Below are 12568 nucleotides of genomic sequence, written 5' to 3' on the forward strand. Positions count from 1 at the left end.
TTTTTAAGGATTGTCTCTTATACATCAATGATAAACACTAGTGGGTGGCCCAATACTCACGCATTATAGGGCAGTAAAACAGGGCTCAGAAGAGTATTAACAAACATGAATTGGGGATGGGAATGGACTGAATCCAGGAGATGTTAGGGGAAGAAACAGGAACTAAATATTATTACAATGTATCTATGTTTGAAAATTTCAGAGAGTTAATAAATATTTTAAAAATCATATCTGGCTAGTGCAATGACTCAGAGTTTAAGAGCACTTGGTGCTGTCTTGTAGAAGCCCAGGGTTTGGTTCCTAGCACCTGTGAGGTGGTTCACAACCATCTGTAAGTATAATTTCTGGAAACCTGATGCCCTCTTTTGGCCTCGGAGGGCCCCCTAGAAAAGCTTTTCTTGTAGGTATGTGTGTAATGAGTGTATTTGGTATACCATAAAATTTAGAAAGGCTCTCAAGAGGGCAGCGGTGGAGGGCTTGGAAGGATTGGTGGGAGAGATGAGTCACGAAGGCTGGAAGTTATTGGTTTTTTTTCAGTTTCAATTCTTGCAGTTTTTTTCACCTTTAGTTCTGGATAAATGCATATAATGCACTTGATAATGAAAGTGTCAAACTTTAGCAAAGCTGCATAGCTTCAGAATGGACATTCTAATTGTATAGACATTCATTGAGATGCATGGCATTTGTGACCAGGCAGGTATTTTGAGTGTTTTCCTTAATCTAGGTGTGATATTTTTATTTGTGGATTAATAGGAATAAGGCAAGTTTACTTTAAAAACGAAAGGTCTGTGTAGCATTTTCTTTTTAAAGACCTCTTCCCCACCCATGCCCATTTGGATTAGAAAATATGGCTCTAATTTTCATTTCTAGAACTTAATGGGCTTTTAAGGAAGTATTCATTTTCCAGTTCTTGAATCTTCTTATTCTCTGGTACCAGGGTCAGAGTGAGTTTAACACCAGGACATGTTCATTTAGGACATGAGTGTGCTAACTCTCATGCTTGCTCTGAAAGAATTTTGCTGAAAGATAATGTCGTTGTTTCAGATGCAGAGCCGAAGTATCTGATAGTCGTGCGACCTGCTCCTCCTCCCAGCCAGAAGAAGTCGTGTTCAGGTACTGTCCTTGCACTGGCTTTCCTTGTAGTTAACTTTGCACCATGCAACGTCGCCTTCTACTACACCCCAGAGAGGAAATGCCCTGGGAATGTCTCAGCTGTGTAGGTGAAGATGGTGTCAGTCCTGTGGGAGAGTCGCATAGCCTAGCCTTAGAGTCCTCTCTCAGAACAGGTTGGCATTGCCATTTCTTGGGAAATGTTTAAGCTGAGGTTTAGGTAGTTAACATACCCTCTCCACCCTGGTTATTGGATAAGTGAGTTAACACAGCTCCTGGCCTGTGGTCATTTGTCATTTGGGGCTAGTTCCTACCAGCTTGTTTCTATTCTGTAAGGGTAACCTCTTGCCTTCTTTTGGCCTTTCATATTTTTAAGAACAAAACTTTATGGTCTAATCTGGGCTTAAGGAAACTATTTGTGTTTGATAAAGGATAACTCATTTCTGTATATACCGACAAAATTGGCACTTTGGTTTTATTTACTCTGTGCCTCTCCCGTCTGTATGTCTCTCAGACCAGGAAGGGTAAAGAGAAAATAGATAGCATATGTATGAATAATAGTAAAACTTCTGAGTGACACTGTTATCAAGACAGGAGCTGAAATCACCTTGAAAACATACCTCTTGACACAGCTGTGAGAGATTACTCTTCAGGCATGCCTGTGGGGGATTATATTGATTAGATTAATTGAAATGGGAAGACCTCTCCTAACAGTGGGCAATACAGTTCCCTGAGCTTAGGTCCTGAACCTAATAAAAGGGAGAAAATCTCTGCGTGCATAAATTCATTCTCTCTGCTTCTTAGTTTTGGTTGTGCCCTGACCAACTATTTTAAGCTCCTGCCATCTTTGTTGCTACCATAGCATATCGTTCTATGCTATGATGGATTTGCCCTTGAATTGTGAGCCAATGTAAGATCCTTTAAGTTGCCTTTGCAAGGGTATTTAATCATAGCAATAGAGGAGCAACCTCTAAAGAACAAAGATTGAGAGCTTGTAATATTCAACTAGTATGACTTCATCAGAACATTGCTATGAAGGAAAACATGTAAAGGCTGTGCATGGGACATCTTCTTTCTACCTTTGTTTCATTGGCCATGAGGTTTTGCTTTGCTTTTTCAGGTGTGAGCTCTTTCCCACACAGTCATTCCCTAGCCACTTCTGTCTTATGGCAGAACCCTGGATGCCACACAGAAGAGCATCTTTGTAGATGCTTGTTCTGCTTAGCTGGAGGAATAAAGATGGAAGGTACAGCATTAGACTCTTCAACCACACCAAGCATAGGAACCTGGCTACTCTGCATTTATACTCAATATACCAGCACCGGCTGGTCACCAGAAATTCTAACACCTTCTACTCCCTTTGCTTGACTTTATTATTTCTTTTACAACTAGCATTGGGTGATTAAGCATTTAGATCTATCTATCTATCTATCTATCTTTCTAAATGATGTCTAAAGTATTTTTGGATATCACAACCAATTAACTGGCTGCAAACGTTTAAGCACTTTTCTCTATAAATCACCATCTCTCATGTAGATGGTGACATGTTCTACATGTGACTGCCAAGGAGGAGAGATGAGAATCTTGATTGAAGGTAAGGAAACAAACATGAGGAGATTATGCTAGTCTTCCAATTTCTAAGTTGACTGTCGAGAGTGTAATACAACAACATTCTTTTATAAATGAACAGTAAGAGCCAGAAACATTGCAAGGGTGTCCCAAGTTACATAGAATGCAAGAGTAAAACCCATATCTGGGTTTACTTGACTGCTTTCCAATTTTCTTTGAAGGGTATCTTTGGCTCAGCTCACGGTATATAAAGAGATAAAATATATATGTATATATAATATATAAACATGTATATACTATGTAAATAACATAAATATATGCATTAGTATGTATATACATATATACTTGCATATAAAATAAACATATATACATATAACATATATACACAGATATATATATACACATACATATATATGCTTCTTGTCTCAAGGCAAAAGGGAAACTCAGTATCGCAGGTTAGTGTTTCAATGTTTTGAACAATAAGGTCAAATGTGAGTATGAGAGTTTTAAATTCTGGTTTCAGACAGCTTTTCAGTATTCAGTTATTTATATAACTCTGATCATATAAATAAAAACTTAAAGGAAAATAAGACTCGTGAGGTTTTTATAATAATAATTTCTACATTTCATTTTGAAGTTGACACCAGCTATGGAGATTATTTTCATTTTCTTGTTCTTAGCTCAGGATATGGTTTTATCTTGCTCAATAGCCTGCCTTTCCTCTCTAGCAATGAACAGCATTTCTGGTTTTTGGATTCTGCATCTGGGAGAGATGCAGTGACTAGTGGAGTCACTTCTGTTTTGTTTTACATTGGCATCTATTACATAAAATCTAATTAACTAATCTTTCTCATATGATAACCACCAAATCAGTGACATACTTGTTTGATCATGCAAGCTTGAGATCCCTTGGGGAATAGAATATACATTTTTTGTCTCTAAGCTGCATTTCATCTCTTCAAATGTGGTGAGCGGAGCCAAGGATGCACTTCAAAGAAAGTTTGAAAATAATCAAGGAAATCTAAATATAAGTTTTGAACCTACATTCTGTGTAACTTTGGACACCCTTGTAACTTTTCTGGCTCTTAATGTTCATTTATAAAATAATGCTGTTGTGTTCCATTCACGACAGTCAACTTAGAAACTCGAAGAATGGTATAATCTCATGTTTGTTTCCAAGCTGTGTCTACCTCCAACCTTCAATCAAGTTTCTCATCTTTCCTCCTTAGAGGTCACGTGTAGACCACTCACGTGACCATCTGCATGATGTCAGATGCATTTGGGAAGGTTTATAAAGATGAGTACTTGCGTGTTTGCAGCCAATTAAATGACTATGATCTTCATAAACACTTTAGACATCATTAAGGGGTCAGCTCTCCTAGTTATGTTTCTAGTCTTCTGTTACTATGTCGAGTACCTGAGATAATCACCTTATTAGGAGAAAGGTTTAGTGTGGCCCAGAGGTCCGAAGTTTGATTCCATAATCACTGAGAGCCATTCTTTAGGGCTATGGTGGGACAGTATGGCAGCAAGACATTCTGCTAAAGAGCAGAATGCAAAAGATGAGAAAGAGGAAGAAACTAGGATTTCATGATTACCCTTTTAGGGTAGACTCCCAAAGATCTAAACTCTTCCCATTATCTGCTTGCTTGTAATTAACTTCTAGTTCAAGCATGGGGTGAAGACCAAGCCATTAGCTCATGGAATTTGGGGCGAGAATTACTCAAATCATAGAACCATATGTAATAAAAAAAATAGTTTTTTTTTTTAATTGAAGATGTTTGATACTTTAACCTTAGGAAATGCCAGATGGTTAAGGATATAGACTTACTCTGCTTTGAACATTACACCATGTGTACAGATATTGAAAGATTCAGCACCCCATAAATAAGCCAACTGCATTAGAACGGGGACATTTTTGTACCACTATATTGTGTCGATTCTGGAATCAGAGACTTTCTTCCTGGAGTCATAACAGACAGAACTTAAAGAAGCAGATGTGACAGTCTTCAAGAACATTTGATTCAAATAGTCACCATTGCACTCCCTGATAGGGTCCTTACCCACTTTAACAATGATCCCAGGCACTGTGCTGTCTTGTTCTGAGCCCATTAGACTGAGAAAACAGAAGTTCTTCCCATGATAAACACAATATGTTCAGTCTCATGAAGTTAAGAAGGGACTCAGTGGGATGTAATTTTATGAGATTTTAGTTTTAGATTTTTGATTTTATTTCCCCTGTTGACCCTGTGTTCAAGGTCCTTCCTTTCCCTGTCTTCTCAGTGCTATGGATTCACATGAATTTGAAAATTGTCATGCTTACTTCCACATTATTTGTGCAGGAAAAAGCCTGACTAAAACAGCACTGTGTCTAGAATTAACTGTGTGCTTCCTCCACAGGGAAATCTCGCCCTCGCAAACCCCTCCAGCTGGTGGTGGGTACGTTGACACCGAGTTCTGTCTTCCTGTCCTGGGGATTCCTCATCAACCCACACCATGACTGGACATTGCCGAGTCACTGTCCCAGTGACAGGTATTTCCCCATGTTGGAAATTTTTTTCATTGCTTTTGATGTAGTGACATGTGCATAGGAAAATGCACAAACTTTGGACCCTTAGCATTTACTTATCACCTATTAGCTATATAGTTGGTCTTCGTATGAGGGGTGCATTAATAACTAAGACAGGGACGCTGCCATTGACAGCACTAGGATCTATCTGAATAGAAAACATATGGATGTGTTTACCAGCAAATCAGTCAACACAGGGGAACTAGCAAATACCAAATGGGCATTATCATACAAAAAAGCATAGAGGAATGACTTAAGGAACTAAAGAAGTATATGTACATGTATATGATGTGTATATGCATTTGCATATTCATACAATATATATGTATGTATGGTGATATATGTTTTACATATATATTATATTTATCTTTATATATGTACAGTGTATGTATATGTGTGTGTATCCTTTCAAATTATCTAAAATAGTCTTTATTTCACTCACTAGTAAGCCTATGACTTATTTTGCTTGGTTGGTTCTTGAAAATACTTATATTTTTAATGATAATTCCAGTTGTTAGGGTATGCCAGTGCTGAAAAAATAAAAACATAGAGACAGGGCCCTACTCTGTAACTCAGGCTGATCTTGATCTTCCTGCCTCCGCCTCCCAAGTATGGATTGTTGATCTGTACTTTGAAGAACGTTTGAAGCAGAAGGCCTTGAAGTCTGGGCTCTCATCAAGCCACATCACTGTTGCCATCATTGGGGGAACATGTAACATGAAAACTGAAGGTCCCCTATTCCAAGACTTCATTGGATCAGAAATTCTGAGTGTGGGTTAAACTATGTGTTTCAGAAAGAATTCCAAATGATTCTGATGTCCATTGATGTTATAAGAAGCTGGATGTGCGCACACACTGGAGAATTAAGCAGAGATGAAGTGACCGCTTTCTTGGGCAAAACAAATGAAAACAGTTATGTTTTTATATCACCGCAAATCATTTATCCTTAAACCCAACACACTGTTTGGCTCTGTCTGTAAATAAGCAATGTGTTAAACACTGAACCACAATCCTAAGTGACTTATATGTAGTACTTGCTTTTTATAAATATTTACTATGTTAAGTATCAAAATTCAAAAGTTTTGACTGCATGAGTTTGTAAAGTTTTCAAGTTTTAAGACTCTTTTTAAAAAATGTATATTATATTTATTTACATTCCAAATGTTATCCCCTTTCCTGGTTTCCCCTCTGGAAACCCATTATCCCATACCCCCTCCCACTGCTTCTATGACTCCCACCTCACTACCCTGGCATTCTCCTACACTGGAGTATCACACAGAGTATTAAGGGCTTCTCCTCCTATTGATGCCAGACAATGCCATCCTCTGCTACATATGCAGCTGGAGTCATGTGTCCCTCTATGTGTACTCTTTGGTTGGTAGTTTAGTCCCTGGGAGCTCTGGTGTGTGTGGGGGGGTCTAGTTGGTTGATATTGTTGTTCTTCCTATTGGTTGCAAACCCTTCAGCTCCTTCAGTCCTTCCCCTAACTCCTCCATTGGGATCCCTGTGCTCAGTCCAATGGTTGACTGTGAGCATCTGCCTCTGTGTTTGTCAGGCTCTGGCAGAGCCTCTCAGGAGACAGCTATATCAGGCTCCTGTCAGCAAGTGCTTCTTGGCATCTGCAGTAGTGTCTGGTGTCTGTATATGGGATGGATCCCCAGGTGGGGCAGTCTCTGGATGGCCTTTCCTTCAGTCTCTGCTCCACACTTTGTCCCCATATTTCCTTTAAGACACTTAAAAAGATTTTTTTAGTTCTTGTTTAAATATACTAGAAATTATTTCAAATTTGAGAGAGTTTGCATTTCTACTTTAAGGTTAAAAAATGAGGTATAATTTAAACACAGTAAAATCTATGAAACATATACAGTTTGGGTTATAAATATATGATGTTATATATTTGATAACATTAAGAAATATAATATAGTTTCTATTCTCTGCGTCTTGGGCAACTGTGAGTCTCTGTGTTCATCACCATCTACTGCAAATAGATGTTTCTCTGATGAGGGTTGGGAGATGCCCTAATCTTTGGGTATAAAGGTTAATCATTAGGAGTCTGTGTAATACTATGTCCACTCAGCAACCTATTAGGTTCTTGATGAGGGCCTATGACCTATATAGCCTAAGGTTTGTGGCCCGGTAATGATGCCAGGCATGGGTTTCATCTTGTGGCATGAGATTTAAATCCACCAGAATGTCATTGGCTACTTCCATGATGTTCATTCCACAATTACACTGGTGAGCATGTCTTGCAAGGCCAATCATTACTATAACGCTCAGGGATCACAATTAGATAAAGATGGTGATGGTTTTCTCCTCTGTTGGCGTGTATAGCCCCTTCAAACACCATAAAAGCAAGCCAGTACGGTAAGGATGAAACTTCCAGGTTGGGACTGGCTTGATTTTACTGTGTTCTATGACTCCAGCAATAGGGTCTTATTGACAAGTTCTGGGAGGTAACGAAGAACAGTAGCAATGTTTAGGTGTCTATGGGAGCTCACTGGGCAGCATCTAAAAGAAGAAACCCTCTCCTTGCTGTGGAAATTTTATCTACTAGCCTGTGATGTCTAGTAACAACACTGAGCTGTGGCTAGGAAGTGAGGGTGGTTCTAGTTGTGGGATAGGGCTGAAGCATACTGTAGGCAACTCTCAAAAGAACTAATTTAAATAGAGAGAAAGTAAATAAAGAGAATTCTAGAAAGTACCCTCCCCAAGAAGCATCCTCCGGTTGGATTTTCAATTCCTATAGATTAGTTTTGCCTCCTCTAGAGACATATGTAAATGGAATAACATTGTAAAGGAGGGCTGGTCTATCTTCATTCTTCCAGCATGCTTTTGAACTGCCTTTCTAACACTGCAGGTGTCAAAGTCTATTTCTTTTTTATTCCTGAGTAGCATTCCATTATGTGAATATCCTAGCTCATTATATATTCTTCTGATGGTGGGTATAAGAATCAAGTTGATAGGGCTGGAGAGATAGGCCAGAGGTTGAGAGCAGTGGCTGCTCTTCCAGAGGAACAGGTTTTAACCCCCAGTAACCACACGATGCTCACAACCATCTTAACTCCAGTTCTAGAGGATCTGGTACCTCTTTTGGCCTCCAAGGGCACTGCATACACATAACACACATACACACATGCAGGAAAAATACCAATACACATAAAATAAAAATTTTAAAAAGTGTTGATGACTTTATGACTATAGCGTCTATGCACATTTATATATATATATATATATATATATATATATATATATATATATATATATATATATATATATATATATATATATATATATATATATATATATATATATATATATATATATATATATATATATATATATATACACACACACACACACACACACACACAAGACTTTGTGTATATGAGTTAATCTCTCTTAGGACCAAAGTACCTCAAATTGGAAAAGCTTGTTTGCAGGATGTCTTCATCTGTGTGTGCTGTAAACCCCCCTCAGAGTTGTGTATTACAGCTTTTTCCGTTGTCCTCTCCTGGGGTAGTATTGACCCATGAATTACACTCAACCTGCATGTCCCTTACACTAAGGATAGCTGAGCACAGCATGCGAGATTTTGCACTGTGTTGTTATTTTTGTAGGGTTCTATTCTTGTCTAAACTTCGCTTGAAATGAAATAACCTTTAAAAGTCTCTGCAAGCTCCCCCAAAGTACCTTTTAAATTACTTTGAAATCAGATTTTCCTTCAGATGCCCATGGTTCACAAGGGATAAAATAGCATGTGGATGATGATTTCCAAAACTTTTCTTAAAAAAATAACTTTAAAATGTTTCAAAGAATCTGAAATATTCCTTATTTTACCCACCACTAAGCCTGAGACTTATTTTACTTGGAAAATACACTCTTGAAAGTGCATATTTGTTCTACAATAATTCCAGTATTTAGAGGAGTAGTCCAGTATGCCAACACTGAGAAAATAATGTGTGGGTTTGGTTTTTTTCCTTTAAAAAAAAAAAAACCCTCTTCCAAGAGAGAGAGAGGGAGGAGGGAGAGAGAGAGAGAGAGAGAGAGAGAGAGAGAGAGAGAGAGAGAGAGAGAGAGAGAATATATGAGAATGAAGAGAAGAGGAATGAAGGAGAGAAGAAGAAGGAAAGCAATTTGATACTCTGACAGCAGAATGCAGTTTGGTTTTAATGGTTGCTCATCTTGCTTGATGGATCCTTGATATGACATATTCTACCAGGATCAGTAGCAGCCAGGGGAGCAAGTATCCTCTAGTGTCTAGAGACTTTCCTTCATTTATGCTTCAGTAATACTGACTTTTCCATGAAGAATTGATCTACACTTGGTTCTGGTAGACAAAGGTTGCCATAGTTGGCAGCAAAGATGGGCAAAGGATTTAGAGAAGGTCGGTCAGAGCAAATGGCAGACCATTTTTATACAGGCCGTGGACTCTTTAAACTCACCTGCCTCAGACGTTCAATATATCTCACCCTTCCTCTGGCTCACCAACTCTGGCCCTGCCCTTGCCATTAAATAAGTGTAGCCAAGTGTATCAAATCACAGTATTTAAAAGTCTGCACTAAGTAAAGTGTTCAAAAGATTCAGTAAGTAAAATAATTGAATCTTTTCAAATCTGAGTTGGCAAACTAGGCACCTGGTAAGATATGACTTGGAGAAGAAGTAAAGAGTCAGGGGTGAAAAGGCATATTATAATTACTTGTGGATTCTGTTTCCCTAGGCCTCTTTGCTCCCAGGTCGGCACAGTTTGTAATGAGCTGACATTCTAAAGGTTTTTGTTGTGCTTTAAACAAGTAGTGGTTGTTTAAAAGCACTGGAAATATTGCACACATTGTAAACACCCAGATACATCTACCAGGATTCCACAAATAATTTAAACAGACGTGGAGAGATCTACTCTCATATATTTGTGCTGCATTTTTATGAGATTAGACCAATCTACTAGGTCACAATGAGCAATAACAGCTAAAGGGGATGATTATCTCTTGAAAATTATAAGATTAAAGCAGTTGAGGTTTTCTTTCAGTAATACTTTATTTTATTTTTATTGGTTATTTTATTTACATTTCAAATGGTATCCCCTTTCCCAGTTTCCCCTCCGCAAACCCCCATCCCATCCCCCCTCCTCCTGCTTCTATGAGGGTGCTCCCCCACCCACCTACCCACTCTCTCTTCACCAACCTAGCATTCCCCTACGCTGGGGCATCGAGCCTTCACAGGATCAAGGGCAGCAATATCTTCTTACGGGTTATTTTAAGTCCTTCTGTAAGAACTGACGTATAAAAACATTTAACATTGGTTTCTAGAAATCTCCACTATCCCATGCAGAGAATGTACCAGGCAGGTTGTTCCCTTATGCCTCAATGTTAGGCTTTCCATAGCAAAGCTCTGGCTTAATAAGTTTCCAATAAGGAAGCCTTGTGTCCCGCTTTCAACTTGTACGTATTCATGGGCTCTCATTTCTATTCTTGCTTGCATGCAGTCTTTCTGGGTCTACCGTGATTTTTGGATCCTTTTCATAGTTCTTGCTGAAAGTTTTTATGCTTTATTCATGGGTTTGTACTCAACAGGTTTCAATGGAAGAAGGTAACATTTGTCCTCAATTTACCTAAGATCAAGAAAGAACTTTCCAAGCGGATGTAGAGGAAGTAATAAGATTGGTTTTTTAATCCGAAATTTGTTTTCACACCGATTGCTCCTTTGTCTTCCCCGTTCTTCCAGCTTGCCAAAAATTTCAAGATCTCTCTATCAGCACTTTGCCAGACTACTAACAATTTATAATGCACTCATTTGTCTAAAAATTTCATATTTCAGTTGCTTATTAGTATAAAATTAGAGTTCTTCTTTTGATCATTCAAGAGTGATATTAACTTTTATTATGATGATTTCCTTTTGCTCCTAGACTTCTTGAAAAGTGGGCATTTCCCCTGTCTGTGGATTCTCACTTGGTTGAACCTTGAATTTGTGACTCACCTTAGTGATCTGTGGCAGTAGGGCACATGTCCGTATGCCAGCAGTAAACATGTGATAAACAGTTAATCGGGAAACTCGCCTTACTTTCTGTTCTGTGACACTATTACCTCAAAACAACCTGACAAAACTGAGTTGATACCTTTCTTCTAGAAACATTATCTGACTTCTCTTCCTACTTTGGGATGTATTAGAGTTCTCCTTTTATACGAATTTGAATATTCATTTTTTTGTATTCATTTTTTTTAGTGTCTAAAGGCCCCAGGTCATACTGGTTTTGTTTAAGAGAAGTACTCATATCTGTGTCCTTCTCTTTTGCTTCTCTGTTCCCCCATATACGATTCCAACCAAAGCATTTCTCTACACTCCGTATCGTGACAGCAGCTTGCTGGCCAGGTTCCCTGGCTGTTTTCCATGCCTTAGTCCCCCATACCTTCAGAAATGCTGGGTAAATCTAGACTGATCAGCTTGCTCCTCCATTTCAAATTCACCTTTACTTCTGCTCACATCTCTCTCCTCTAAGAATCACGCTTCTGACTTCAGTACTGCCGATTCCATTTCTTCTCACATCCTTTAAGCTCTGGGTCTCTTTTCCAGTTGCCCCCTCATGGCCACTGGTTTCCCACCTGCTGCTTGCAAATAGACTCAAGAATTTCATAGCCAGGCTCGCCCCAAGAAAACATGTCTTGATTCTGTTCTCTCTTCTGTATTTCTCTTTAATCTCCTTTCTTAATCCGAGGCTACTCTTATGTTCTTGATTTCTGCAGCATTCCTTTCCCTTCTCACTGACTCCTCCCCCCTTCCCACTGTCTCACCAAATCTTCTTAGTCACCAGTGAGCTATTAATTACTAAATCCAGTAGAATTTTATCTTCTCTCTAGAATTATTGGCCAGATGATAAGTTTGAAAATTCCTCACAAGCAATAATATACTTGCCCTTAAATGCTTTATAAGAATAGAAAGGTAAGTGTAAGAGAAATAACATAAGAAAACATACATGGATCTGATCAGAAGATTAGACATGAAGGGAGACGGGACACATACATGAATCTGATCAAAAGATTAGACATGAAGGGAGAAGAGACTTACAAGTTCACAGAAATGTGGGTTATGCAGACTGGACTCGGGGACAATTTTAAGGTAGACCTGAAACTTATGGAACCTTAGAGCATTCACTGTATTTTATCATTAGATTTCAGCCTGCTAGAAGTGCCATACTCACCGGGTGTGATGGCGCACGCCTTTAATCCCAGCACTCAGGAGGCAGAGGCAGGCGGATTTCTGAGTTCGGGGCCAGCCTGGTCTACAGAGTGAGTTCCAGGACAGCCAGGGCTACACAGAGAAACCCTGTCT

The 12568-nt window shown here is 38.8% G+C and overlaps 1 protein-coding gene across 3 annotated transcripts in view; it reads left to right on the forward strand.

Annotated features, from left to right (window-relative positions):
- Abi3bp (ABI family member 3 binding protein) overlaps positions 1–12568 on the forward strand; it is a 209840-nt gene that overhangs the window by 80046 nt on the left and 117226 nt on the right. For all 3 annotated transcript variants that reach the window (XM_029544381.1, XM_021209067.2, XM_021209070.2), the window contains exons 3-4: positions 1045–1113; positions 5080–5212. In XM_029544381.1, coding sequence (XP_029400241.1) covers positions 1045–1113; positions 5080–5212 — 202 coding nt within the window. The remainder of the gene's footprint in view (positions 1–1044; positions 1114–5079; positions 5213–12568) is intronic.

This window comes from Mus pahari, chromosome 12, assembly GCF_900095145.1.
Source record: "Mus pahari chromosome 12, PAHARI_EIJ_v1.1, whole genome shotgun sequence".
NCBI classification, from domain to species: domain Eukaryota; kingdom Metazoa; phylum Chordata; class Mammalia; order Rodentia; family Muridae; genus Mus; species Mus pahari.